This window comes from Streptopelia decaocto (genome assembly GCF_964273445.1).
Source record: "Streptopelia decaocto genome assembly, chromosome: 5".
In the NCBI taxonomy this organism is placed as follows: domain Eukaryota; kingdom Metazoa; phylum Chordata; class Aves; order Columbiformes; family Columbidae; genus Streptopelia; species Streptopelia decaocto.
In genome coordinates, this window is record NC_138659.1 from 34,469,007 (window position 1) to 34,495,186 (window position 26,180).

The 26,180-nt window shown below is 53.5% G+C and overlaps 2 protein-coding genes across 4 annotated transcripts in view; both read right to left on the reverse strand.

Moving 5' to 3' along the window:
- Positions 1 to 305: 305 nt before the first annotated feature.
- Positions 306 to 10,545, reverse strand: SLC29A3 (solute carrier family 29 member 3). The gene is made up of 6 exons (XM_082053859.1): positions 10,504 to 10,545; positions 9,545 to 9,793; positions 6,152 to 6,234; positions 5,180 to 5,406; positions 3,747 to 3,909; positions 306 to 3,099 (listed from the first exon to the last, which is right to left on the reverse strand). The coding sequence occupies exons 2-6, from the start codon at positions 9,779 to 9,781 to the stop codon at positions 2,430 to 2,432; spliced, it is 1,380 nt and encodes a 459-aa protein (XP_081909985.1). The 5' UTR covers positions 9,782 to 9,793; positions 10,504 to 10,545; the 3' UTR covers positions 306 to 2,429.
- A 2,214-nt stretch (positions 10,546 to 12,759) lies between these two features.
- UNC5B (unc-5 netrin receptor B) overlaps positions 12,760 to 26,180 on the reverse strand; it is a 57,208-nt gene continuing 43,787 nt past the window's right edge. For 2 of the 3 annotated variants that reach the window (XM_082053558.1, XM_082053559.1), the window contains exons 4-17: positions 24,886 to 24,989; positions 23,821 to 24,001; positions 23,120 to 23,287; positions 22,116 to 22,280; positions 21,340 to 21,372; positions 20,130 to 20,324; positions 19,315 to 19,707; positions 18,804 to 18,891; positions 18,547 to 18,715; positions 18,149 to 18,382; positions 16,691 to 16,840; positions 16,269 to 16,433; positions 15,997 to 16,178; positions 12,760 to 15,238 (exon numbers count right to left, since the gene is read on the reverse strand). In XM_082053558.1, the coding sequence (XP_081909684.1) occupies positions 15,073 to 15,238; positions 15,997 to 16,178; positions 16,269 to 16,433; positions 16,691 to 16,840; positions 18,149 to 18,382; positions 18,547 to 18,715; positions 18,804 to 18,891; positions 19,315 to 19,707; positions 20,130 to 20,324; positions 21,340 to 21,372; positions 22,116 to 22,280; positions 23,120 to 23,287; positions 23,821 to 24,001; positions 24,886 to 24,989 (2,393 nt within the window). In that variant the 3' untranslated portion in view covers positions 12,760 to 15,072. The remainder of the gene's footprint in view (positions 15,239 to 15,996; positions 16,179 to 16,268; positions 16,434 to 16,690; positions 16,841 to 18,148; positions 18,383 to 18,546; positions 18,716 to 18,803; positions 18,892 to 19,314; positions 19,708 to 20,129; positions 20,325 to 21,339; positions 21,373 to 22,115; positions 22,281 to 23,119; positions 23,288 to 23,820; positions 24,002 to 24,885; positions 24,990 to 26,180) is intronic. The other variant, XM_082053560.1, reaches the window with a different exon arrangement.

A 26,180-nucleotide genomic window follows, 5' to 3' on the forward strand; every position in this document is an offset into this window, starting at 1 on the left:
CCTCTAACTTCCCTTAACTGAACACCATGAAAGACAAAGGACGAATTCCCTTCTCGCCTGCTTCCCCAGCAGACCCAGCAAGCACACTCCCCACACCTACCTGCGGGGCATTTGGAGAGATTAAATCAGAACCATCAGGTTCTCAAGGCAGCTTTCCGGGAACTCCTTCACCGGCCCTTGTCGTGATTTCTCCAAGTTCACAGTCTGAGTTGGGAGGGATGGACGACCAGAGGAAAAACACAAACCAAAGGAGCACGTTTCAGTGAGTCTCCAAGAGGAACGACTCTGGACACCAGCAGTTGCACAGTATAAAGAATTAACTTTATTAGCAGCTGTACTGGATAATTAATTCTATCCCAAGAGATATTTGGTCTGTATCATGATGGAGACAATCAGTAGAGGTGCGAAACACAAGCAGAATCTCATCATACCTGGGACCCGGGGAAAATGCATTGCCAAAATGAGGTGGGTTTGGGTTTTTCAGCCAGGACCAACATTACCCTAAAGCAACGCGGAGGTGATGGGAGCACTAACCCCTACCCTCAGCCCCTGGGCTGCCCTTCAAGCTGAGATGGACCTTCCCTGGGTCTTGTTGGCCAAAGCAGCCCCTGGTCAAGCATCAACCCAGCTAAAGAGACAGGATGAAGAGCGCACGTGTGACGAGTCACCTGCCACAAAGCTGCTCCTCTGCATCGCACGCCCTGCGAGCTCTCCGCTCGTGTCTGGATCTTACGTTTAAACAGAAACCGGCCGTAAAGCAAAACCACGTGTGTCTTTGCCAACGAGCCCAAACTAAACACTGGAAAGGATTTCTATAACAAACCGACGCCACCAAGCCTACATGTCACCCCATGGCAACAAACACTGTCAGTCCTGCTGTTCTCCCAGCAAAGCCAGGGCGGCCCTGGCTCAAGCAGAAGATGCTGAGAGAGCATCCAATAACGACCCAGTCTTAACAGAACTATTTGCCTTGAGAGCATCCCTGGGGCACCAGCTGTGACGCCACGATCTCTCGTTAAATCCTCGCTTACCAGTTCACCTCTCCTAGACCAGAAATCCACCCAATTTCAGTAAATAAATGCAATAATTGTATTTTGTCCAGGCTGCATTGGTATGTGAAGTTTAAGTGACTTGAAAGGCTGGTGTCTTTTGGGTGGCCCATCGTTTTGGGTGTCACAGTAGCCCGCCACTCTGAAAGCATCTGGAGACCATATGCCGCCTGTCTACTTCAATTAATCAGCTTTGTGCCATTAACATCATACCAGAGCCTCCCTGATAGATCTCCCTGGATTTTATAGACCTTTCTATACCTTAAAAACCTTTGGTTAGGACCACTTAGTGTTTTATTTTCCTTGAAATTCAGCTGCAGGCATGTAGCTCCGTGTCCACAGCTGCCACACCGTGGTCACAGCAAGAGAAATGGTCTCAGCACCATTCTGGGGGCTGGATGATCCCTCATTCAATCTGGAAAAGTTAAAGCAAGCTTGCTTAAAGCTGCTCTGGGGCTTAAATCCCTTATAGCTCAACTACACCATCACAACTTGATGAATCTTGATGAAACTCGATCCTCCTGAGGCTGCTGAAACACCACAGGGCTGAACTCCTAACAACGAGGCAGAAAACCCCAAAGTGAGCTCAAAAGCACCACTTTCAGTTGAAAAGCAGCGTGGTGGCACCACACGTCACCCCTGTCCCCTGGCACTGGGGGGAGGGACAGATGTCCCTGTGCCCCCGATGCTTCCTTGAGCAAACTGGGGAGAGTGAGGCTTTTTTGGTCCCTTTGCTCCAGTTGACCTGGGGAGTGATGAAGGTCCCGTGGGACCTCCCAGGAACAGGGAACACCCTGTATGGGGATACAGCGGAAGGTTTGGCGAGGAGGTTGGTTAAGTGTAAATACGTTCAAGTGGCTTGCACCTGTCTGTAGAAAAAACGCATAATCACACTAATTGGTTTACGCACCTTTTGTGCTTGACGAGCAGAACCTCTGTGTTAGATAACACAGGCCTGTGAGAAACTCCAGGCACCTTATCACTATGGCTGAGATTCCTGCTTTGTTGTGAGAAAGAGCGGGAGGCTGCGCCTGCCTGAAGCCTTGGAATACAGGTGATATTCCAGCAGGGCTGAACTGAGCAGCACCTGCGTCCCCGCCGGTGTCACCTCTGCTGGGAGCTCAGGTGCAACTTTGGAGACTCCCCGGGAGAGATGGAACTGAAATAAACTTGCTCTTTGCAATGCATTCCTGGCCTCTGGCTCTTCTTGCGATGTGCTGCGTATGTGCACGCACGCCCCCTCCCACAAGGAGGACTTTCCACTTGGATGCAACCTCCCCGCCCACCAAGTCAGGCAGGCTGCCCCAAAACCACGGGAAAGAAACCCTAAATACCCAATAGCAGCACCACAAACTGAGCGCATCTTCCCTGGCTGCTCCTCTACATGAGGTGGACAACGAGCACGGAACAGGCAGACCCCACTGCCAGCCCCAGCACAACGTAGAATGTCATCACCACCCCTGCCGCCTCGGACAGCTCTTTCGGCACAATTTTGGGACCGTACATGATGACCAGTGTCCCCAGGTAGCCGTTGCTCAGCCCCAGCAGCGCCGTGAAGACCACCGGGTAGACATCTCGGTTGAAGACCACCATCTGGATGTGAGCCCGGGGCTGGTAGTTGCTGAGGATGAAGAGAGGGAGGAAGATGGTCCTGAGGAGGACGAGGATGGGCAGCAGCTTGCTCCTGGGGCCAGGCACCTGGATCCAGGCGGTGATCTGCCTCCCGCACCAGTCCGCAAAGTTGTAAAGGAGGAAGCTGGTGAGTGGAACAAAGTACTTGGTGCTCCACGGGCTTCCTGAGGACTTGCTGACCGACTCTATGTTGGAGGAGAGAGAAGGGAAGACGATGATGGAGATGAAGAAGATGTAGAAGAGGCAGAAGCCGAGGAGCGCAGTCTTCTGCAGGATGGGGCGGAGCGGGGGGATGCGGGTGTTTTCTGTGAGGAAGGAGGTGTTTGCAGTGCTTCCTGGCTCTGCCTCGTCCACTGTGGAGCTGCCGGGCTGCAGGGTGGTCTGAGCCGGGCTCTCCTTCAGGCTGCTCATGTAATACCTGCAAAAAGAGAAAGACCGAGGTTATTAACCCAGTGTTGGTGGGGAAAACACAAACGGATTTGGAAAGAGAGAAGGAGAGAAGCTGGCAATGCAGGGACGTCCACTGGACCCAGTAGGCCCATCACACCTCCATCTCCCACCTCATACAAAGAGCTGAGACCCACCATTCCTCTCTTCTCCATGGCAGGGGTCCATTTTGCACCGTCAGTGGGTCACAGAGACCTCATGCATGCAGACATCTGGGGGGGGCACGTGGTTTTGGGGGCTGCAAGCACCACCAAGACCAATGGGTCACACACATCCATGCATGATGTTGCAGATACAGATGCCCGGTGGAGACCCACGTGCCTGGCTGCTTCCAGATTACGACTCTCCACTGACCTCATGCATTTTGGAAGCCCCGGTGTCAGCACCTGCTCTTCCCCTGGGGCGGCTCTGCCAGAAACTTGTGGGCGCCCAGTTTCAGTCTGTGGTTTCGGTCGAATGGGGAAGCGCGGCTGACGGCACGGTGCCGAAGCATGGGGGGCGCGGGGGGGTGACAGGGAAGGGACCAGCACAACAAGCACCTCTGGGTCCCCCCAGCAACCTCGCTGGGCACGGACAGCAGCAAACCCTCCCAGCCCACAGGATGCCCGCGGTGCACACCTGGAGTACTCCAGCCTGGGGAGGAGCAGGTACACCATGATGCAGATGACGATGAAGATGTCGGCGGTGAGGAAGTAAGCCAGGGCGCTGTCCGTAACATCGGCTGCCACTGCCAGGTCTATCATGGAGGCGATGGCACTGATTGTGCCACCCATGGCCTGACCTGCGTGGAGAAGCAGAGAGCCGGGACATGGACGTGGTGACCCACCACATCTCCAGTGAGGAGGATTTCAATGCAGGGGAGGAACCCAGAAACAGCAGCATCTTCTGTCCTGGCATGCACAAACTTGCCCTGGGGACACAGCTCGCCCCCTGCCCCACACACCAGTCCCCAAACCTGGCTCAGGGTGCAGCTGCACACATAGAATCGTAGAATCACAGAATCATTTTGGTTGGAAGAGACCCTCAAGAGCATTGAGTCCAACCGTTAACACCACACTGGCACTAAACCTCATCTCTACGTCTTTCAAACCCCTCCAGGGATGGTGACAACCCTTTCCATAAATAAATTCTTCCTAATATCCAATCCAAACCTCCCCTGGCACAACGCGAGGCCATTTCCTCTCAGCCTATCGCTTGCACAGGCCACCTCATCTCCATTTGCACACCTGGCTACAACACAGCCATTTGTTGTAGCCCCACAGCCCAGGTCCCATCCTGCATCCCCCTCCACCACAGCGCTGCACAAGGGTTGGGATGGGACCCGACCCACTGGGCTTGCATGTGCAGAGTAGCTCTAAACCCTGCCCAAAGCCTAAACCTGGGCTTTCCACCCGCACACATATAACTGCCTCTCTTCTGCACCCCCCAGATGGGAACCCAGGCCACCAACAACAGGGGTGGCATCTCGGGGATGCAGCAATTGCCCCCACCAGGCTGAACTCATTAAAACACTCCTATCTCAGCTCCGGGGAAAATTCCTCTGTCTTGCCTTTTTTTCCCCTTCCCGTCTTGGTTTGTCAGCTGTTCCACAGCACATTTGTAACATCCTCAATCCCCCAGGGAGCTCATCACTCATGGCTCCCACCGTGCCCTTCATCACTCATGGAAATGCTGCAGAGAAAGGAGGAGACAACGTGAAGTTCAAGGTTTCTCCAGCTGCAAACAGAGGAGCTCAGGGAGGTGAGCTCTCCATGCATCAGTAACAAGGTGAAGCCACCAGGCTGGCAGGAGCTGCTCCGCAGGTGAAGGACCACTGATATCACCTCTGTGAGCCCTCAGCATTTTGGTTCATGGGTATTTACAGAAACCAGAGCGCCAGCTCATGTGACCAAGCATGTTTCTCCTCCAACTTCCCTTCCTCTTTAAGACAAAGTTAAGTTTCTAAAATAAATCCCATGTGACAAAACACCAGCTGCAAGAGGGAGAGAAAACCAACCACCCCAACCACCGAGAAGCCAAGACCACGATCCCGCTGGGCTGGGGACACCCACCCGAGTTCAGCGCCTGCAGGTTCTTCATGGGGAAGAGGCTGCTCAGGCCAAAGATGCTGCTGGTGAAGACGGTCGAGGCGCTGCTGACCACGGCCACGCAGGCCATGGTGAGGGCAAAGAAAGCGGTGGTCCAGGCCGACGTGTCCACCTTCACCAGCACCGTGATCACCAGGAAGACGGCCAGCATGACAAAGAGGGAGGACAGGATGCGGACGCTGGCGGGCACCCTGGGGACAAGAGGGAGGAGAGGCTCCTGTCTTTAAAACTGCAACACGGAGGCGTGATGCAGAGGACTCCTCTGCTGCCAGAAGGGTCAAAGAACATAAAGAAAGGTGGGGGGAGATGAGGAATAACAACTCGGGATTTTTCTCAGAAGCCTTTAGATGGCACCTCTGCGATTTCCACTTTTGCCATCAGTCTCTAAATACCTTTAATGGCCCTTTCTCGCAGAAACCAGGAGCCGCCCCCATGGCCGGAGCAGCGCACAGCAGCAGCGACACAGCCGGCCTGGGAAAGCGGGCAAAAGCAATCCCAGGCGCGTCACTACAAGATAATTTGTAGTCTGAGCTCGGAGGTTGCTTAATACCCATCCAGGAGACCAGACAAGGGCATGAGGGAGCCAGACCAGCCGCTGAGATCTAGAGATTAAGCTCACAAACGCATTTCTCTTCGCCCGCAAACACGCAGCAGTTTGATCTGGGATAAGAAAGGGTCCAAACGAAAGGCTGTGGATATTTTAGACTTAAGTCAAGCTTGCAACAAGGCATGGATGGTCCTTTTCTTAAGCCAGCTCAACGGCTGTAGGACCAGAGGAAGGCGTTACTTCTACCTGGATAAGCCTGGCTCTTGTCTGTTCCCCTGGTGAACAGCAATGGCATTTTTAGGAGACAAGAGCCAGAGAAAGGCAAGGACGATGTGGGCAAAGCCAAGCAGACCCGTGGCTCAAGGGCTTTGGAATGGAGCAGCACTTACCTGTTGACAAGCAAGAAGTTTCCGACCAGGCACAGCAATGAGGGTACAGTCGAGGCAATGGAGACGTAACTCTCAAAATAGTCCTGCCAGAAAACAAACAAAAACAGGTAGAGGAGGAATACTACACGAATTTCAGGCCCTAAATGTGGCATGATACAGCATATATGGGGAGTTATAACGTAGGTGTGCACCTCGTTCTGTTGTAGCACGTGTTGCAAAGCTGCTCAGGACAACAGGCGGCAATGGGCCTGGGGCTCTTCATCCTGCAGCAGCCCTGGGATATTTCAGGAAATGAGGGATGTAACAAATTCAGAAGCAAAAATGGTGAAGGAAATACCTGCCCTAGTGCCACACTGGCCTCACAGGCCAGCCCCCAAAGTAAGAAGGTCTGAATTTCTCCTGCTGGCTCCAGCATCCTGGACAACCCCACTGAACTTTTTATCCTGCTTGAGCTCCATGAGAGCTGCTTTTTTAATGCATCAAGACACAAAAGCATTATTATTATTATTAGCTCACTGCCTGGCAAGCCAGCGATGGCTCACAAATCTGGACATCCCTCTCCAGAGTGGTGGGGACATCATGTCTGAGAACGTGCTCGAGCAAAAGCAGCCGGAGTGGGGACACAGGGACACCATCCTCCCTCCCGGTCTCCCGCTCTGCACGCACGAAACTCATCGAGAAACTATATTGAGCCTCAACACACTTTCACTCCAGGGACTCATTTATCATCGGAGCAAGCCGGCTGCAGCACCAGTCAATCCTCGCCCAGAGGTCAGGCTGGGCGCGCAGAAAGCAATAACCACAGCAGAGAGAGATTTCTCTGCCAAGATTGCGGCTCAACAGTTACACCTTCAATCCATTCCGTGTATTATGCTGTTAGAGCGCGTCTGCTCCATCTCCTCCCGCTGAGTTGCTTAATTCCCTGTTTTCTTTCTGCGGGAACGTCAGACAGCAGGGAGGATGATGCTCCACGAGGATGATGCTCCACGAGGATGACCCACATCTCAACCCCCATGGTGCTGGGCTTTCCTGTCCCGCAGTTACCGAGCCACAGAGACGGGTTGTGTTCCATCCAAGAAGGCGCTTGGCACGTTTTCTCTGTGCGTTTATTCTTTTTGAAGCTTTGCATCGTAGTCTTTTAATCAGTCTACAAGCACGTTTGTTTATCCTTTCCTATCAGCTTTACTGTAAGCAATGGGAAGTCGAATAATCGCTTCTAGAGGGTCCATATAGACAGAAACGTAAATGCCCGCGTTTAGCATCTGCTTGGTGAGGCAGGAGGTCCAAGGCTCTATGGCCACGTGATGAATTATAGGAGAAAAGACAAAGCAAAATGCAAAGCTGGCTCCTAAAACGAAGACTTATTTATCAACCTACTTAAAACAAACCCCCAAACCAACCCAGGGATGTTTAATATACTTGTAAGTTAAGTTTGTTTTTCTATTAGGGGAGAAATAGACTTTAAGACACTCTACCAAGCAGACGTGTGTCCACACTTGGAGAAGTCCAGCACCCTTGGGAAACGTTCATTCATCTCAGCGAACATTAGAATGCTTTTTAATTTAATCTCTGTCTGGAACCATGAAAAATATCAAGCTACATACTCCCCAGGTGTTAATCCAGTTCAGACAGTAACTCTTCTCCCTTCTCACCCATCACAGAGATGCTTTCAGAGAAAATTTTTGGTTATGCAAGGTATACTGAGATCCTCTACCTGCCTGCTGAGCCCCCCTGAGCAGACAGCTCATCCCCGCTGGGCATCGCTGGCTTGCAAGCTCCCCATCACTGACATGGGTTTAGAGGGGAAACGTAAAGGACTGTCACACCTTGTCCAATGCTAATGATAATCCCCAAAGCAACCCTGACATCTTCCTCCAGGCCCAAAGCCACCTTCCTCCCACCTCTGCCTCCCGCAGGGGAAGGTGTCACCCTGTGCCATGGAGCCGAGGCACATAATGGAGATGTTTGACCCTACATTAACTCCAGTGTCTCCAAACACACTGCCGTGATGCACACTGGGTACTCAGTACCTTAAAAAAAAACCCCAAAACATCAAAAAAACAAACAAGAACAAAATATCGTGGTGGTAAATTAGTCAGAAGCGCTGGCTGGAGTTGACAAGATGGTTTTTGCAAAGTAGTTTTTGTTCTTCTCTAACCCAACTCAGTGACTGGACCGGGCTGGAATTTCAAGAATTGCCTTGAATAAGCCCGACCTAGAAGCCATGAGGGGATGCAGGGTACGTGGGAGGGCATCGGGCCATATGGTGGCAGAGCACCCTCCATCCCCTCCTTGAGCACCCTGAGTCAGTTTGTGGTCTCTGGGCACCACGGGGGCTTGGCTTCCATCAGTTTAGTCCACTCGGTATTTCCATTTACAACCAGCACCGCTGGTGACACTCTGCTTCCCTCCCAGCAAAAACGCGGGCAGATTAACCACAACACAACTCAGGCAGCTGTGGATGCCACACTGGTGTGACCAAACGCAGGGAAAACATGGGCGTCACACCTGGCTCTGTGTTTATATAAAATGAAATGTGGCCAAACCACCTGAACAGGCTCGGCAACAGGAGGAGGACAGGACACAGCATCATCATGCCAACCAGCTTTCCAACCAGCGGCATCGCTTCGTCAGGGGGCACGGGGAAAGAATCCTGCCGCAGCAGGAGGAGCAATGTTTTTGGGGAGCAAACGAGAAGCCGTCAAGCCTGCCACCCCAAGGCCGGCTCATCAATCGCCCCGTGACATGCTCTGCGTCCCATATGCCAAAAGCCAGATGTTCATCGCTGTAAGGAGACACGCCGGTCACGCTTGCCAGATTTTGAAGGAAAAGCAATAAAGCATCCAGAGGGGGAAAACGAGTTGATCGCAAGCCACGCGCTCCAGGGCTGGGGCTCCTGCAAAGCCCCGCAAATAGAGGTGCGAGGGAGAAAACACCTAAAACACGTTTGACGCCTCATCACGGAGTCAGAAGTTCAGGGCAATTCCTCTCCCAGCCCGCAGGGAGCTGTAGGCAGGTCTGGCTGGGAAAACACGGAGCATCACGGTGCTCTGGGGTTCACTGAACATGAAGGACAAAGAATAACAGCAAGCCACCCACTAAGAGATTTTCACTTCGCACTGTGGAAATTGCCCAGTGAAAGGCAGCCTTGCTTATAGTGATTAAGCCAAATTAAACCTTCACACTTGAAATACAGGTAAAAGTGCTACGCCTTTTAGTTTTGAACATCTTTCTTGCAGCTATTTGTGCTTCCCAAATGAACGTTCACCCCTGGTTTGCAGCAGGCAAAACCCCACAAGACCTTCACTCACCTTCAGGGGAAAGGGAGGGGAAAAAGAGCAAATAAGGATGGAAAGCAGCCACCTTTTCCTGCCTTGAAACGAGCCCGCTCACCTGCAGGTCAGACGCTCCCTGTCCGGCCGGCCTCGAGCAGTTTTGCAGCTTGTACATCCAGTAGTGCTTTGCCGTGATGAAAAAATTCCAGGGCAGCAGGGACCCGATGCCGAGGAGGAAAAATATAAGGTAGGCCCCGTGTAAGTGGTCGTTTGGCTTTGGATGGTTGTACCTGTTCCCCAAGGGCTCCGTGATGAGGGGCTCCTCGTCCGGAGAGCTGCTGGCTGGGCGGAGCATGGCGCCAGCACGCTGCAAGAAACAACCGGACAACCGGCCACAAAGATACGATCACGAGTGTTGCAAACTGTTGTTTGCAAGATGCCGTGTGCGGGTTCCTCCTCCTTTGCCCCACGGTCTTCCAGCAAACGCTGGATGAGCTGAAGCAGCTGGTTATGGGTCCCTTGAAAGACATGGGACCCAAGCTTGCACCCATAGTTAGTCATTAACCGAACCCCTTGGCCTTGCAGAAGTACATATAAAATAATTAACCAGCTTGTAAACTAACGACACCATCAGGCTTTGCAGAGCCTGTAAACTAGCACAATGCCAGCAGGCTTTCTAAAATGACTTGTAAACTAATGCAACACCAACCAGGCTTGTAAACTATCATTGAGGCTTTGCAAAACGACCCATTGACTCGCGTGACATCATTGGGCTTTGGACAACGACTTGTAAACCACCGCGACGCCAGCCGGCTCTGCCAAGCGAGCGTTACGTATCAACAAAACCGGGCTTTGCAAAAACGGCTCCTCAGCAACTCCAGCACCGACCGGCTCGAGCGGCCCCGGAGGAAGAGCCGAGCGCGAAATGCCGGAAATGACAGATTTTGCCAAAAAAAACCAATCGTACAATTGTAAAGAGGGGGAAGCGCCGCATCCCTCCCTGCAGCCTTTCCCCATCCATCCTCCACTCCCTCCCTCCAGCCCCGAACCCCAAACCCCCGAAACAAAACCACTTACAGGGCGGCCGGCTCCTTCCCCGCCGGGGTGGCCCCGCCCAGACCACGCCCAGGTCCCGGTCCCGCCCCGGTCTCCACCCCTCGGGCGGTGCTGCGCGGTGCGGTGCCGCCTCCGCGCCCGCCCCTGCCTTCTAGTTCCTTTTTGCCCCCTCCTTTATTCCCCACCACCCCCCTTTTAAAAGTATATATACATAGATATATATATGTATATATATATTTAATAGGAGTCATCAAAGCGTGGCGGCATTGTCCCCTCCTGAGGATGGGAGGGCTGGGAATGGGGACCATCTTCTGGGTGTCCCCGCGGGCCACAGCAGCCTCGCGGTTGCCTTCAAAGGGCCGGATGTAATTTTAGGATTATATGAATACAACTACTCCTACCCCTGTTCTAGCGGATGAGGGACCCCTCCCCAGAGCTGGGACAGAAGCTCCTCCTTTACTCACTTTGCTTCCTACAGTAGGATGAATTTCACTGTAAATGTCACAATTTCATCCAAACCACAATTTAACACTCACCTTTAGGGCACCGCAGGACCAGGAAGGAAAAAATAAATCATTGGCCTTCATCTTCCCCATGGCCACTTTTTTCCCCTTTCTGCCACTTTTTGGCTCCTTGGCACAGGGGAAAATGAGACTGGTGAGGCCCCAGCTTTTCTGAACACCTTGCCAATTTGTTTGCACCTGCGTTGGCAATTAGAGGAGTTTTACATCGTATGTTTCCTCTCGCCAGCTGTTTGCCTTGAGCCTTCCCCATCTCCAGTGTCTAAGGTAATTATAACCACACTCCATCTCTTTTTTCCTCTGTTGCACATGTATCCAGCTTTTCTCCATCAGAGTAAAATAGTCTCCATTTTGCACATACAGCTGCCTGTGGGACAGACACAGATATGTCACCTCCCAGAGCAGCAGTTAATGCACAGCTGGCCACCACCCATCTCCAGCCTCTCCGAGGAAAGCGGATCAGATGGCCTTGGCCACCCAGATGTCAAAACAGCCCAAGTCCTCTTTTGCGAGCAAAGAAGCAGAAGCATTCAACCGCCCCACCAGCAACGTGCTGAAATGGAAAGGCTCCCGAGGAGCACATGGGTTTCTCCTTGGGATTTTCATGTGCATTGACATGCCAGGCTGGGAAAGCACCTGAGGGGATGGCACAGCCTATCCGAGTCAGTAACTCACCAGCTCCAAGGGATTCGCTTGGTATTTGTGACCTGCTGCCACGTATCATGTCAAAAAACCCACTGCTGGAGAAGAGCCTCGCGTCACATCAGCACAAGTGACCGTGACAGCCGAGCGGGGTAAACATGCTTCACCGAAGATGCGACAGCCCCTCCAGTCAATATTACCCACGCTTGAGAGACTCAAAGCAGCACAGACCCCTGCATGGGCTCGGGAGGGACTTTTAGGGACACTCCTGTGTGCAAAGTGGGGTTCAGGCTGCTTCCCCTCCATCCCGACCCCAAATCCCCGGCCGGCACTGGTTTGAAAGCGAGGAGTGGTAATGCAGCAAAGAGCATGTAAATAATGGTTAAGAGACTGAAATATGTTAGCCAGGATTTACAGAGCAGCTCCCTCACCGCCGGGTACCGCTGACTGCTGCACGGAGTGGTAAGTGAATTGTAAAATCCAGCAGGACTGACCCAAAAAGTCAAAGAGACCCTGATGTGGGCTGCTCTGGTGCTCCTGGGCATCCTGTCTCTGGCAGAATAAACCTGTCAACACTTAGCGATGGCCCAGGAGTCACTTTTGGACCTGTCACAGGGACTGAATTCAGTGTATCAGCTGCGGAAAAGGTTTGGGCCAGCTTTAGTTTAAGGGGAATTAGCAAGCTGGGTGTTTCAACAGGAGAACATCAGACGAAATCAGGCACCAGTTGGTCAAAGGTATTCACAAAATCTGGGCCCTGGCAAAGATGGGTTAGTGCAAAGCTGCCCAGTGAAAGCGACTTGAGAGACTGAGGTTAAAGGAATTCATATGCAAAGAAAAGTTATCAATTCTGAGGCTCAGCATCCTACCTGGAGCTGGAAAGCACAGCTGGGAGGGTTTTGCATCTCATGTAATCACCCAGGCGAGCCCAGAACAAACCATAAATCAATCTCCAGAGCTCACCTCCATCAGCGACTGACAGCAGCATCCTCCCCAAACCAGGCTGGAGGGATGCTCGCGGGGATCCCGCACCCCTGCCGATGCTAAACCCAGCAGGAACTGCTGAGTGACGAACACGAGAGGAGAGAGCACATTGGTTCTTTTTTAAATTGTTTTTTATTAGACTAGGAAATATAATTTATTGCATAAAAATTAATTTGTTACAATAGGAATGCTAAACTTTATTTACAGTCCTTTACAGAATAGACAGATGGGGTTTTAGAGGATGCCACCAGGCCCATCCCCTGGGCATATAAATATGGAAACAGATTGCGGACTAAGAGACGGACATGGCCTGAAAAATAGGGAGAACCCCCCCCAAACACACACCTCGGCAGATCCAGGTGGCAAAAGGAAGGGGAATATGAAGGATGGATGGGGACGGAGGCAGAAGTGCCCGCAGGTGGGACGGATGGAAGGACAGACAGGCACGCACGCCGGCACAGTGACCCGCGAACCAGACACAGCGAGAGAGACAGCGAGAGAGATTCAGACGCGGCCCGAAAGAAGAGCATCTCGTCCCACGGTCGGCACCGCGGCACCGAGAACAGAGCCCTATAAAACGCCAGCGGCCGCTTTGATACATCAGTTCTTCATTTTTTCCCAAATTTGCCTATTCCCTGCTCCGCCCCCCCAGCTCAGAGACAGGGCCTCAGAAATCGGATGCTCAAACGCAGCCTAAGGGATAGATAAAACTCTTCCTACGTGACACAGCAGTTAACCCAGAAGTCCTCCCACCTAACACACATGAAAAAAGGTCCCTTTTCTCCCACAGCCTTGAAAACCCAGCAAGAAATGTGTGCCGGAGACCCCAAAACACAACAGGGAATGGCTCTGCACTCTCCACCACCGTCAAGAAGAACCAAACCCGTGGCCAAGCAATACTGAAAGCTGCCCCCGAGCCGTCCTGCAAAGGCGATGCTGTCGCTCAGGGCAGCGCTCCCTGAGTTCGCTCCGGTCCCCAGGATGCTGTGGGATGCGGGAGGATGCTGCCGGCACCCGGGACACTGGTCCAGGGCTTCGTGCTGCAGCCCAAAGCAGGATTCGCTCTCAGACCCTGCTCTTAAATACTTTCACAGATGGAGAACCCACAGGCTTTGCAATGTCATCTAATCTAATCCTGAGCTCACCATCCCATTCCTATTTTATCTTTTTAAACAGACAAATTTCTAAGATATAGCACTATTTCTATCTGCAGGCAATCTAAATTTTACCCTTCATTGAGACACCATATCTTTGTGAGGAACCTTGTTCCTACCTACCCCTTGATGACCTTCCGTTCATCCTACAACTTGTCCATCATTATAAAGAACTCTTATTACAGGTCAAAAAAAGGAGCTGCAATGAGAGGATGGAAACCTGATCACCACTTGCAATGCTGTCCCTCGCGTGAAAATGCTCAGCCTGGCTTGCAGCTTGGAGATACCGAGGTCTGAATTCCCATTGAAATACCACATCAAAAGCTGGGCACAAACACACGGATCCAAGACCGACGTGGTCTGCAAGGGGCAGCATCCCAGCCTGCCAGCCCTCTGCTCCCCCCCCGACCCTCCACAAACCGCTCATCGCCTCCCTCTGAAATCTTTGGTTTGTACTGAAGTTATGTAAATGAAGGCATAGCCATCCTAAAAAACTCCCCCAAACGATGCCAGGGAAGAATTCAATTAAAAAACCCCAGACCTGGGCGTACTCCCCACGTCGAGCCCTGACCGCAGCATCCTTCATCCCTCCTTGTGGGTGGAGGGGACCCCTTGCTCCGCCGGGCGCTGCCGCCAAGGAGAGGGGTGTGTGAAGGACAAGGTCCTGGGGAGGGTCTCAGCTGGCCCTGGGCCAGAGGGGCACAGAGGCACTTCACCCCGCGGACTCTAGGACATGTAAACACGTTTTGCTTGACTCGGATCGCACGCTTTTCCCTATGAAAGGGCGTCCATTTAAATCTCTCTCTCTGCCACCCTGACCACAGCAACACTCTTGCTCTTGCACGCACAAAAAAAAAAGGTTTAGAAATCTGTCTTTTTTTTCTTTTTTCTTTTTTTTAAAAAGGACTCATCCAAAGATCTGGATAATAAATTATTTGCGTTTCCTAAGAAACTTTTTTTTTTTCCTTTTTTTCTGTTTTTCTTTTTTCCTTTCTGATTTGCCTTATTAAGCTCTCTGAAGCTCTGGACAGAAGCCGCTCACCTAGATTGTACTCATCTCTTCAATGCAGAAATGCTATTAAAGGAAGAGGAGAACCGGAGAGGAACCCAAACCAAGGAGGAGAAGGAAAACCCCTGTCCCGACTCAAGAAGCCCTAAATCCTCCCCATGCCGCGAACACCACCAGCTGCCGCCCTGGGGACGGCCAGGAGGAAGAAGAGGAGGAAGAGGAATGCTGTGTAACACTTGAATTGCTTGGAAAAGTCGTCCTGGCCCGCCGGCGAGCGCCATCAGCAATCCCCCTCCGTGGCCATGACCACCAGCATCTCGCTCTTGCCCATCTCTTCTAAGGCACTGGCCAAGGTGTTGAGGTCGCCGTCGTCTTGGTGCTGGGCTTCCCATAAGTCCAGGAGCACCCCGGTGGGGCTGGCTTTGGTGGCAAAGTAGTTCAGATACCTGTGGAGGGGAAGTGGAGAGGAGGGCCGGGTTGGTGCGGTCCCTTCAGGGATGGGAGGGAGGGAGGATGCTGGAGCGGCAAACGCGTTTGCAATGTGAACCCTGATGGAGACGCCGTGACGCAAATGCCGAAGCCTTTGAGACATTGCCTTCAAGTTTTATATAGAGCTGGCATTCGCGCAAAAGCAGCGAGAGATAGGATGAGAGGAAATGGCCTCAAGTTGCACTAGGGGAGGTTCGGATGGGGTATTTGGAACCATTTCTTCCCATAAAGAGCTGTGGGGCATTGGAACAGGCTGCCCAGGGCAGTGCTGGAGTCACCATCCCTGGAGGGGTTTAAAAGACACACAGAAGAGGTTCTTAGGTTCAAGGTTTAGTGCCAGTGTTGGGTTAATGGTTGGACTTGATGATCTTGAGGGCCTCTTCCAACCACAATGATTCTATGATAAGCAATGCAAGCTTTGTTTTGCTGAAATTACCCTCCCTTCCTTCAGTCCTCAGAAATGAGCCCAGCACAAGCACAGACCCAGACAAATAAAGGCCAGTTCAAAGTGACAAGAGACCCAAGACTGAGTCACAGATGGATGCATCGCTATAGACAGGTATAACTGTGCATAGCTATATCCATATTGATACAGATATATGGACCTATATGGCTGGACATAATCCAGCTGGATGCCCTGCAGCAACGAGGGAGTAAAGCGAAGCCCCCCCTGCCTGGGGTACAGGAGGGGAAAGCAAAGCACGGGGAGACCCACCGGTCCATGGAGAGCTTCTGGGCGAGAAGCCTCCAGTCATTTCCTCTGGAGTTGGGGGCATCCAGGCTGTTGCAGATCTTCTGCCGGATGGAGAGGGGGATTTTGAAGGCGTAGGGTCCCAGCTGGGTGGTGGTGGTGGTGCCACTATGGTGGGAGCGGAGAGTGTCGAAGGAGCTGGCATGCTACAAGGGGAAGAACAGGGCAAGATGTTGCAGCACAGAATGGCTCCTGAGCTGTCCCCTTGCTGTCCCCTCCACCTCCCAAGCGCTCACCTCTCCCAGCGTGACATGGAGCTGGAAGATCTGCCCTTCCCCTTCCACCTGCCGGACGCAGATCTTGCAGGTGAGCTCAGTGGAAGCCTGGCTGTACCTCTCCAGCGTGAAGGTGCAGTGCAGGGCTCGCTGGCTGCCGCTCCAGATATGATAGAAAGGGATTTCCTATGGAACACCAAAGCATGGGCTTAGCAAAGGCTCCAGAAGCTCCCTTGGGAGACCCCACCTCCTCCAGCCACCCCATGGGGATGAGATGGGACAGAGGGATCCCACAGACAGCATCCCACCAGGAAAGACCATGTGAAAACCGGTCCCCCTTCCTCCCCCATCCCTTTGGGAGACAACTCTGAAGACCAGGGCGCTCCCCATGCTGTGGTGCTTGGCTATGGTGGTATCCCTGGTATGGGACCTCCGCCCCTCACCTGGTACTTGGCCAGCAGCTTGCTCCTCCAGAGAGCGTGGGGGATGTCGTGGATGGAGAGGCGCAGGTTGTGGTAGCTGTCCTTGAAGGGCAGGGGCTTGGGCTCCTCCAGCAGGTACCCGCCCAGCGTCCGCTCCAGCTCCAGCACCTCCTGTGGGCAGCGGGACCGGCAGCGTCAGACCCTGGGGGTGAGCAGGGGCTGCTCCTCTCCCCTCTCCAGACCCAAAGCCAAGCACGTTCTGGCAGCAGCACCAAGCCCAGAGGGGGTCCTCCCTAGGGGAGCAGCCTCTGCCACCCTGCCAGCAGCGCCAAGAACCTGCCAACTCATCTCACACAACAGCCCAAGCTGCAATCTGAATTTTATAACACGTGAGCATCCTCTATGTGGCTTTGTAGTCCTCAGGCAATGCAGCGGTCCAACGCAAAGGTCACGCACTCTAGCGGCACTCTTGAACGGTGCCGCCCAATCTGCTTTTAACACCATCCTGTTTTTACAGCCACAGCTTCTAGGAGAAAAATGCAATCCAGGAACCAGAGCGCTGCCTACATCTCCACCTAGAGGCACCACGGCCATCCTGACACAAGTCACGGGGAATTCAACAGGGTTGGTTCAGCCTGGAGAAGAGAAGACTCCAGGGAGACCTTGTTGCCACCTTTCAGTACTTAAAAGGGGCCAATAAGAAAGATGGGGACAGACTTCAGCAAGGCCTGTTACAACTGGACAAGGGGTGATGGTTTTAAACTAAAGGAGGGAGATTCAGGCTGGACTTGAGGAAGAAATTGTTGCCCTGAGGGTGGTGAGAGCCTGGCCCAGGTTGGCCAGAGAGGTGGTGGTGGATGAACCATCCCTGGAGACATCCCAGGCCAGGCTGGACGGGGCTCTGAGCAACCTGAGCTGGTGAAGATGCCCCTGGACTGGATGAGCTTTGAAGGTCCCTTCCAACCCAAACTGTTTGATGATTCTATGAAACAGACACCACAGAGGTGGTCCAGGCAGCCAAAGCATCCAAACTCCAGCCCCTCATGCTGCACTTGATGCTGTCAATGCCACAAACCCTCACAAGGAGGGCAGACACACCTGCAAGAATAACAGGATCTACAGAAAATTGAGGCAAATCACAGCAGCAAGTGTTTTGTGGTGTTTTTTTTTTTTTCCACATAGGAGAGAGAAAACCCACCCACCAGCAGCAAAACCTCCCATTTAATGTCTGCAGAAAGGAGACCCAGCACAGGAGCTGAGCAACAGCCTCATTGTTTCCTTCAGAGAGGGTGAGGAAGGGCAGGGAAAGCAGTAAACATGCTGATTATTTCACCATAGTCACTTTGCAGGCTGTTGCATCAAGCTATCTGCTCCCTGGGGCAAGGCCATCCTGAGAGGGACCAGGCAGCCTCTCACCACCAGCTCCAACAGCTTTGGGAAGCAGGAGCAGCCCACGCTGGCCTCACAAGGTGATGTTACCTTCAGAGCATCTGGCGTGTCCTCCAAGCAGTAGACCTTGAGGCTGTACTCCAAAGAGGTGCAAACGGTAGGGGCAAAGATGGCCAGTTGGAGCCTCTTGATGGCTGACCTGGAGTAGGACTCTCCTACAAAGACGTAGGTGCCAAGCTGGTCTAGCAAAACGTGGCAGGACTTGGCTTCCAGCTGGCAGTAGCAGGGAGTGTTGAGGGTCTCCTCATCCAAGGTCACCACTTCCTACACGGAACAAAGTTTGGTGGTCAGCTCATCATCCATGGGGATGGCAGCCCAGAGCACCCCAGGACATCTCCAGGTGTTCCTCAGCCGCACCACTCGCTAGGGGTTGTGTCCCACAATGCTTATGGTCCCCACTGGCTGCAGGAGCTGGGTTTCCACTTTACCTCCCAGTTTCCCTGGTGGGACTGTGTTTTCAGTTGGTAAATCCAATCCGAGGAGGCGACATCTGCACAGTGGGGAATGGTCAGGACGACAGGGCGGCACAGGAGCAAGCCGGTGGGTCCACAGCTCACCGTCGGGCTCAGCACTGTCTGAGTGCCTTCGGAAGGCAGGCTGGGATGGGAGAGGGGACACCGGTCAGAAAGAAAGCCTCACAGTGGCCAACAAAGAGCAGAAGTGCAGGTGGTGAGGTGTGACTTACAGGGCACTCTCTGCCTTGTTGAGGACCAGGTACATCTCGTAGAACTTCCCCTGGGGGATGGCCCCGTGAGGCACCAGCAGGCTCACCCCTGGCATGGCACACATGGGTGTTAGTCACGACAGGAGGAAGAAGCCACCATGGAGAAACCACCCCTCCACCTTGACAAGCGAGCAGTGAGCTAGGACAGCTCTGGAGAACCCCAGGAGAAACATCTCCAGATGTTCCTCAGCTGCACCGCTTGCAGAGAGGAGCCACACCACTGCAAACTGCGGGTTGGATAGTTTTGCAAGACACTGGCCCTGAAATGACGGCAGGGCAAGCCAGGAAAGTCCCAGGGGATTGTGACCTCCAGCCTGAGAAGACTGGCTTAGCAACAGCTTGCTGCCCTCCTCCCCCGAGTCACCTTTGGGCTAGCAAAAGGCTGCTCGTGGCAAGCAAGTCTGCTAGGACAAGAGCAAGTCCTCGATCATTCAGCAGCCCAACACACCCTCCTCCCCAGCCCAGGGCTTACCAGTGCCTGGGATGGTGAGCCGCCCGCCCAGGTAGCCAAACGTGCCGCTGGCACTGTAGCTGTGCTCCCGGGGCAAGCTGAGGAGGTGCTGGGAGCCCAGGCCTTTGCTCCGCACGTTCGCAAAGTGGCCGTCCCTGGTGTTGTCCCCCGGGTAGGTGCCAGTGGTGGGGACCCCGCTGAGAAGGTCTGTTCCATCATGGAGCCCCGGCGAGGAAGAGGTGGTGGAGGAGTTGTACACCTTGATCTTGAGGTTGGGGAGAGGGTCGAGAAGGGGGGAGTTGGTCATGGGGATCTTGTCGGAGGAGTCCTGCAGGGCGTACATGGGGCCGCGGTACACCCCAGCGCTGGCTGTCAGGTCCGGCTGCATCGAGGGGTGCAGCAGCTGTGGGTTGTCTGCGGGAGGAAGAAACACGGGTGGGATGAAGATGGCAGAAGAAACTGGAAGATACACCCGCGAGAAGGCCTCCTTGCCCAGCAAGGGATGGAGGAGGTACAAGGCACGCAGGAGGGACAGCGGGTACAGTGTTGGGCTACATCTGTCCACCTTCCACCAGGCACTTGGAAGGGAACTGCTCAGCACCACGACTCAGCGAGAAGCAGCATCCTACAGCAAATTCCCACTTTGCCCTGACTCCCACCATCAGCACCTGACCATCTCCATGGAGCTCACAGCCTCCAAAAATCAGCATATTCCCCCCAAAAATTTGGGCTGGGGATCTACCAGGGACCCGTCTCCTACTGTGATTTGCAACTTGACTTCCTTTCTGCCTGGACTCAAGTTGGTGAGCAGAAGCTCCATGGGCTATGGCTCTTACCATGCCGGGAGGTCTTGAAGTTGACGGGGTGGAAGCCTCCGGTCAGAGCGGCTGAGGAGTCCGTGATGTCTGTGTCGAAATCGCGGCGTCTCCTCCGGTACACCACCACCCCCACAGCCATGAGGATCACAATGAACACAAAAATGGCCACCACCAGCCCGGCGTATAGGGCCACGTCACCTGTGGCCTCCAGCACTGGGAGGAATTAAAGAAATGGAGGCAAAAAAAGGAGCATTAGATATGCACATCAAGACCTACCAGTGCTCCACAACACCACCACTACCTCAGGACACAGGCACGAAGGGGAAGATGCGTACTGGGCCTGCTGGAAAGGCTGGGGCAGGAGGATGGAGGGTGTTTTCTAAGAGTGGTCCAGAAAGCAGAGCAATGCCGGAGAATGAGATGGAGGTGAACCCTCAAACCTTTGGAGGACACCTCGGCATGGCTCCTGTTAACTTTATGTGAGCACCAGGAAGCCAAGAAACATTAGGTTTCTATAGCTCAGATCCATGAAGTTATCAACCCTCACATCCTAACAGAGACAACCCTGAGGAGTAAACATAATGCCTGTTCATGCATCTCATATATATGTGCCCATCCAGGAGGGTTGTCGCTTTACCTACACAGACACCCCTCAGCTTCCCCATCTTCCCTTCCCTGGCTCTTGATCTTTAAACACTTTGTGTATTTTGGGTACACCTGCCCAGAGAGGAGAGGGATGAAGAGCGATCTCTTGGTTTCTATGGTTTCGCGTTGGAGTAAAGCCCTGTCCTAGGCCTGGTGATCTCAACTACATTAGGTCTATGTCATTTCGGGGAGGTGTCACCTTGTCCCCAAGTCCCCCTGCTCCGGATGCCAGAAACAGGAACCATGATGTCCCCTGGGACCCAAAATTCAAGGAAGAGAGTCCTTGTGGGGTGGGTGATGATGCCTGGAGCAGGTGTGATGGGGCGACACCAGCTGCATCACGATGCACCCAAGAACTGCCGGGAGCAAAAGGGGGACAGGAGCACCAAAGCAGGTTGTATTTATAGCTGGAAGCAGAGCAGGTGATTTAATATACACACGAGTTTTGGGGTGGGCTTTATCTGCTCCCTCTTCCCACCCTGTCCTAACCCAGCTGCCGGGGAGCCCTGCCATGGATGCGACAGAACGAAACCAAAACAAACGCCTTGCAAAGAAACAAAATGGCCATGAAATGAGAACTTACGGTGGCTTTTGGGTTCGCTTAGAACTCTTTTATCTGTTAGGAAAGAAGAAGTTAGAAAAACAAAAGGTGAAGGTGGTGATGGTGGGATGAAGATGAGATGAAACAAAAGCTGGGGAGGGGGGAAGCCAGGGCATCATGGGGAGGGACAGGAGAGCAGCATTGTTCCCCTGAGCATGCAAAAAGCCAGGGAGATGCATGGTGACAAGAATGTCCCCATGTGCAGACAGCCCCTGGGGCACATGTCCCCAGCTAACCGGAATTTTGGGCATTTCTGGCTGCAGCAGCATTGAAGGGGACAGCAGTGTCACACAGCAGCAGGTGGCAGCATCGGCTGCTCAGCCCATCCACAGCATACCCACACCATTATTTTTATTATTACTATTGGGTTTTTTGTAGCTGGTGCTCCAGGGCTCCTACCAAGCAACGATCCAGGCCAGATACTTGCATGGCGGGGCTGAGACACCCCCCTGGCTTACCCCACTAACCACAACCAGCTTTATTTCAGCAGAAACCCCAAACACAGCGCCACTTCAGAAGGGACACGTAGATCCCACCAAAAGATTCCCCAAGCCTTTATTTCTGCTGAGAATTAGCTTTGGAAAGGTTGAGTCTGGTTATAAAAACCTTCTTAAAGACAGAATTTCGAAATGAGGTGCCAGCAGCGCTGCTGCCCGACCTGGTGGCACAGCCAACGGCAGCGTGGCCAAGGGCCAGAGCACCACAGCTCCCAGCGTTGCCTCCGCCACCGGTCCCTGCCCGCCTGCCCCTGTACTCACTCTGCAGGCAGAGCCCGTCGGTGCAGTTTTTGGAGTCGAGCAGCACCCCGCTGCAGTCCTTGCCCCCGTTGCGGGGCGCCGGGGCGGCGCACTCGCGGCTGCGCCAGTGCGTGCACTCCGTGCTGCACGCCGACCACTTGCTCCACTCCGTCCAGGCGCCGTCCACTGCAGGCCACCAAACACAGGCATGTCGGTACCCCCTCGGCACACATTTCGGGGCTCGTGCCCCAGTGTTGGCATGTCTGGCAGCAGAAAGCTGCCCACACCCATCTCAGGGCTTCCAGAGCATTATCTAAGCAAACACAGCCCTGTTGTGTCCCTGCAGACGTTGGGGGTTGGACTAGATGACCTTTGAACGTCCCTCCCAGTGCAAGCTATTCTATGATTCTATGATCTCCAGCTTGAGTCCTTGGGTCAGTTTTGGGCCACCCAGGACAAAAAAGAGCTTGAGGTGCTGGGGTGAGTTCAGAGGAGGGAACGGAGATGGTGAGGGGCTGAAGCACAAGTGTGATGGGAGTGGCTGAGGGACCTGGGGGGTTCAGCTGGAGAACAGGAGCTGAGGGGAGACCTTCTCGCCCTCTAAAACTACCTGAAAGAAGGTTGTAGCATGGAGGGTGTTGGTCTCTCCTCCCAAGTAGCAAGCGACAGGACAAGAGGAAACAGCCTGAAGTTGCGCCAGGGGAGGTTCAGATTGGACATTAGGAAAAAATTCTTAATGGAAAGGGTTGTCGGGCATTGGAACAGGCTGCCCAGGGCAGTGCTGGAGTCACCATCCCTGGAGGGGTTTAAAAGACATGTGGTTGAGGTTCTTGGGACATGGTTTAGTGCCAGTGTTGGGTTAATGGCTGGACTCATTCTATGCTTCTTTTAAGTCCTGGCAGACTGGAAGATGCTTCACACCAGTCTCCCGAGCCCCTGTCTCCTTGGGGAGCACCAGGAGAACAGCTGGACCATGCAATGTGGGGGACAGGCAGTGTGGGCAAGGTTTCTGAAACCCCCCTTACCTGGGCAGAGGGTGGTGCAGGTGATCTTCTGGAAAGGCTGCCCATCACAGAAGGAGCCACCGTTGAGTGGCGCAGGGTTGGTGCATGTCCGGGTGCGCTTCTGCCAGCCCCGGCCACAGCGGTTGTTGCAAGGAGACCACTCGGACCAGGTGGACCAGCCACCGTTCACTGCAAGAGGAGATGCACAGCGTTAATGCATCAATGGAGCCCAGTTCAGCAGGGACAGAAGCTTAGCCTAGGGCTCACCAGGTCCTCTGTGACCCCCTAGAACGGCTCTCCCTCCAGAAAAGCACATCACAAGACTCCTCCTCGTGTCATGCACCCCATATGCACAAGGTGCTCAAGCCGGCTTTGGTCCTTTTTCCACTTTACAAATATTTTTGCGCCTGGCCACAGCAGATCTTTGGTTTCTTAGCAAAGTTCAGCCAAACACAGCTTTTCAGCTGCCTTGAAAGACAAAGCAACTCAGCTGCGTCCAACATCCAGCCACCTTTGTAGCCAACCGAGAAGGTCTGCAATTACCAACACATAATAACCTCTCCTAATGGCCTGCGCAAGCAGGCATGGGGTATTACACCCAGTTTAACGTAATGCCCTGGTGGGGTTTCCTCCTACCGCTCCCAGAAAGTGCCTGTATTTCCCCATGGCTTGGAGACACGACCAGCAGCACAGGTCCCCTCCCCAAGAGCAAAGGCTGGTACCGTAGACGATGACAGCAGCTGTGGTGCTCCTGCGCTTGGCCACGATGTTCTTGGCCATGCAAGTGTAATTAGCAGTGTCCAAGAGCCGAGCTTGCTTGATGATGAGGTTGTGATCGATGGTGATCAGGAAGTTGGTGTCCTGGGTGGGATCAATGACATCCTCGTTCCTCAGCCACTCCACCTAGCAATGCAAAGGAAGGGATGGGGAAGGACGGTGATTAAGCTGAACAAGAACTGAATGCTCAGCCAGGAAAGCACATCATGGGTTTTGGTGGAAATGCCCATCCCACGTGCTCCCCACCATGAGGGTTTCCAAGGACCTTCCAAAGCTAAGCTAGGACACAACTGCTTAACTAGGCTGCTTGGGAAGGGTGTGAGTCAATACTGGCACTAGGCGTGGGTGCGGGCACAAGCGAGGACAAACACCAGGTTGGAGGGGCTGTATTAATCAGCCCTGATGGAGAACGACAGCCCCAGACCAGCCTATGGCCTGCCCCAAAGCCTTCCCCATCTTCGTTACCGAGACCACCAGCATCCTCAGCACCACAACCTTTGGTGGTCAATCTTGCCTCCGACTGTATTTATTTGGGCCAAACCAGGCCTGACCGGGACATGTTACTGCTGTTTTGGCCAAGGATGGGACATTGTGGTTACCATGGGAGCTCTCAGAGCTGTGGGGAGGGAAAGCATCGCTACTAGGCTAGGGAAACCCATCCATATTGAGTTTTCCAGCCCTTGGCTCTCACTTGTCACTGCTCCCCTTCAGACAAGTCATTGGGTGCTTCCTCATCAGATTGTCCCTCTGACAGGTTAATGGCACATCAGGAAGCATGGGAGAGGGGCGCAGAGAAGGTGCAGAGGTTATGTGTGTCACTAGATGTCACAATCACAGACGCACTGCCCCAAACAAACAATTCTGCTAAATAATGAAAGCTGAGAGCCTTGATGTGAGGCCGCCCACCACAGCTACAGGCTATCTGCAGGGACATGCCCCATCTCTCTCCAGCTACGGCTGCAGACCTCCGGGAGGTGATGTCCCTTCTTTTTGGGTGCCAAGCTGCTCACCTCTGCCTGCGGCACCCCCTCGGGCGGGCGGCACTGCAGCAGGACCTCCTGCTCCAGCGGGACCTCCTTGCCCAGCGGTTCCTGGTCAAAGTTCTTCCGGAGATCTGGAGGGGGAAGGAATACCCTGGGGTTACTAAACTGCTGTGGAAACAGGGCAACCTGCAAAACCTTGGAGGGGAGAGAGCATCGCCCAGACGCCAGGAGCACACAAGTAGGGAAATGCCTCTGGTACAGCACAGCTGGAGCAAAACATGTCCCAGAAGGAAGGAGCTGACTAAGCAGCTTCCCAGGGGGGATTCAGGACAGCACGTGGTGCCTGAGGACGATGCCTTTCCTCCTTCATGCACTTACAAGCTTATAACCCTGCCTGCCTTTTCCTTTTGGGGCTAAACTTCAGCTTCACCATCATTTCTCTCCCCCTCTGGGCTCTCTACACCAGGAACGCTCTTCAAAAACCAAGATTTATACAACCGCTCAGCTCCCACCAAACCAAATCCCCAAATTTCAGGGCTCCGGTGGCTTGTTGTGTGGCTCTGCTGCTCCTGGCTGAGCCACGTCCCAAGACTTGCTGGAAACCTGGCTATTGCACCCCAGTTTCAAAATGGGGAACGGCTGCTGCGGGAAAGCCAGGCTGGCTCAGCAAGGGGCTCCTGGTGCTTTGGGTGAAGCGGGAGAGGCCAGAAGCCCTGCAGAGCCCCCAGTGATCTGGGGACACGGCAGGATCCCACTTCAGAGCCTTGAAAGGAGCAGAAGCATCACTAGATGGTGCTGGAATCCTCTGCTACAGCACCCAGACCTCTACAGCTGCAGCTCCCATCAGCTCAGCTCATCTGCTCGGCTCCAAGAAGCACCAAGCCCTTGGCTGGGGCTGGACCAGAGGGCTCCCTCAGTAGCCAGCCCTGTGCCCTGTCATATTTTTCCCTCTTCAGAGTAAATCCTTCAGCAGCGTAGCTGATACACCAGCCACCTCTGTTTTGGATGACATGCTGGATTATTAGCCTTCTAATAGCAAAATCTGTTTACAACTAGGGAAGCCTGGCCCTTCTCCTGTAGCTTTGCCATCTCATTTGCTAAGAGAGCAAATTCAGCCGGGTAACGGCTTGATTAACTCGTCCTTAATCAGGCTGACACCTGCAAACAGCAGCTTAGAGAGGTGACATATGACAGCAGGGACTCCAGGGACACGGAGTCGCTGATTCAGGCAAAGCGTGCAAGGTGCTCACCATCGGGTTTCTAACGAAAATAAAGCAGCAGGAAGAGCTGAGCACACTGATGGGCAACGTGGGTTTAACCCA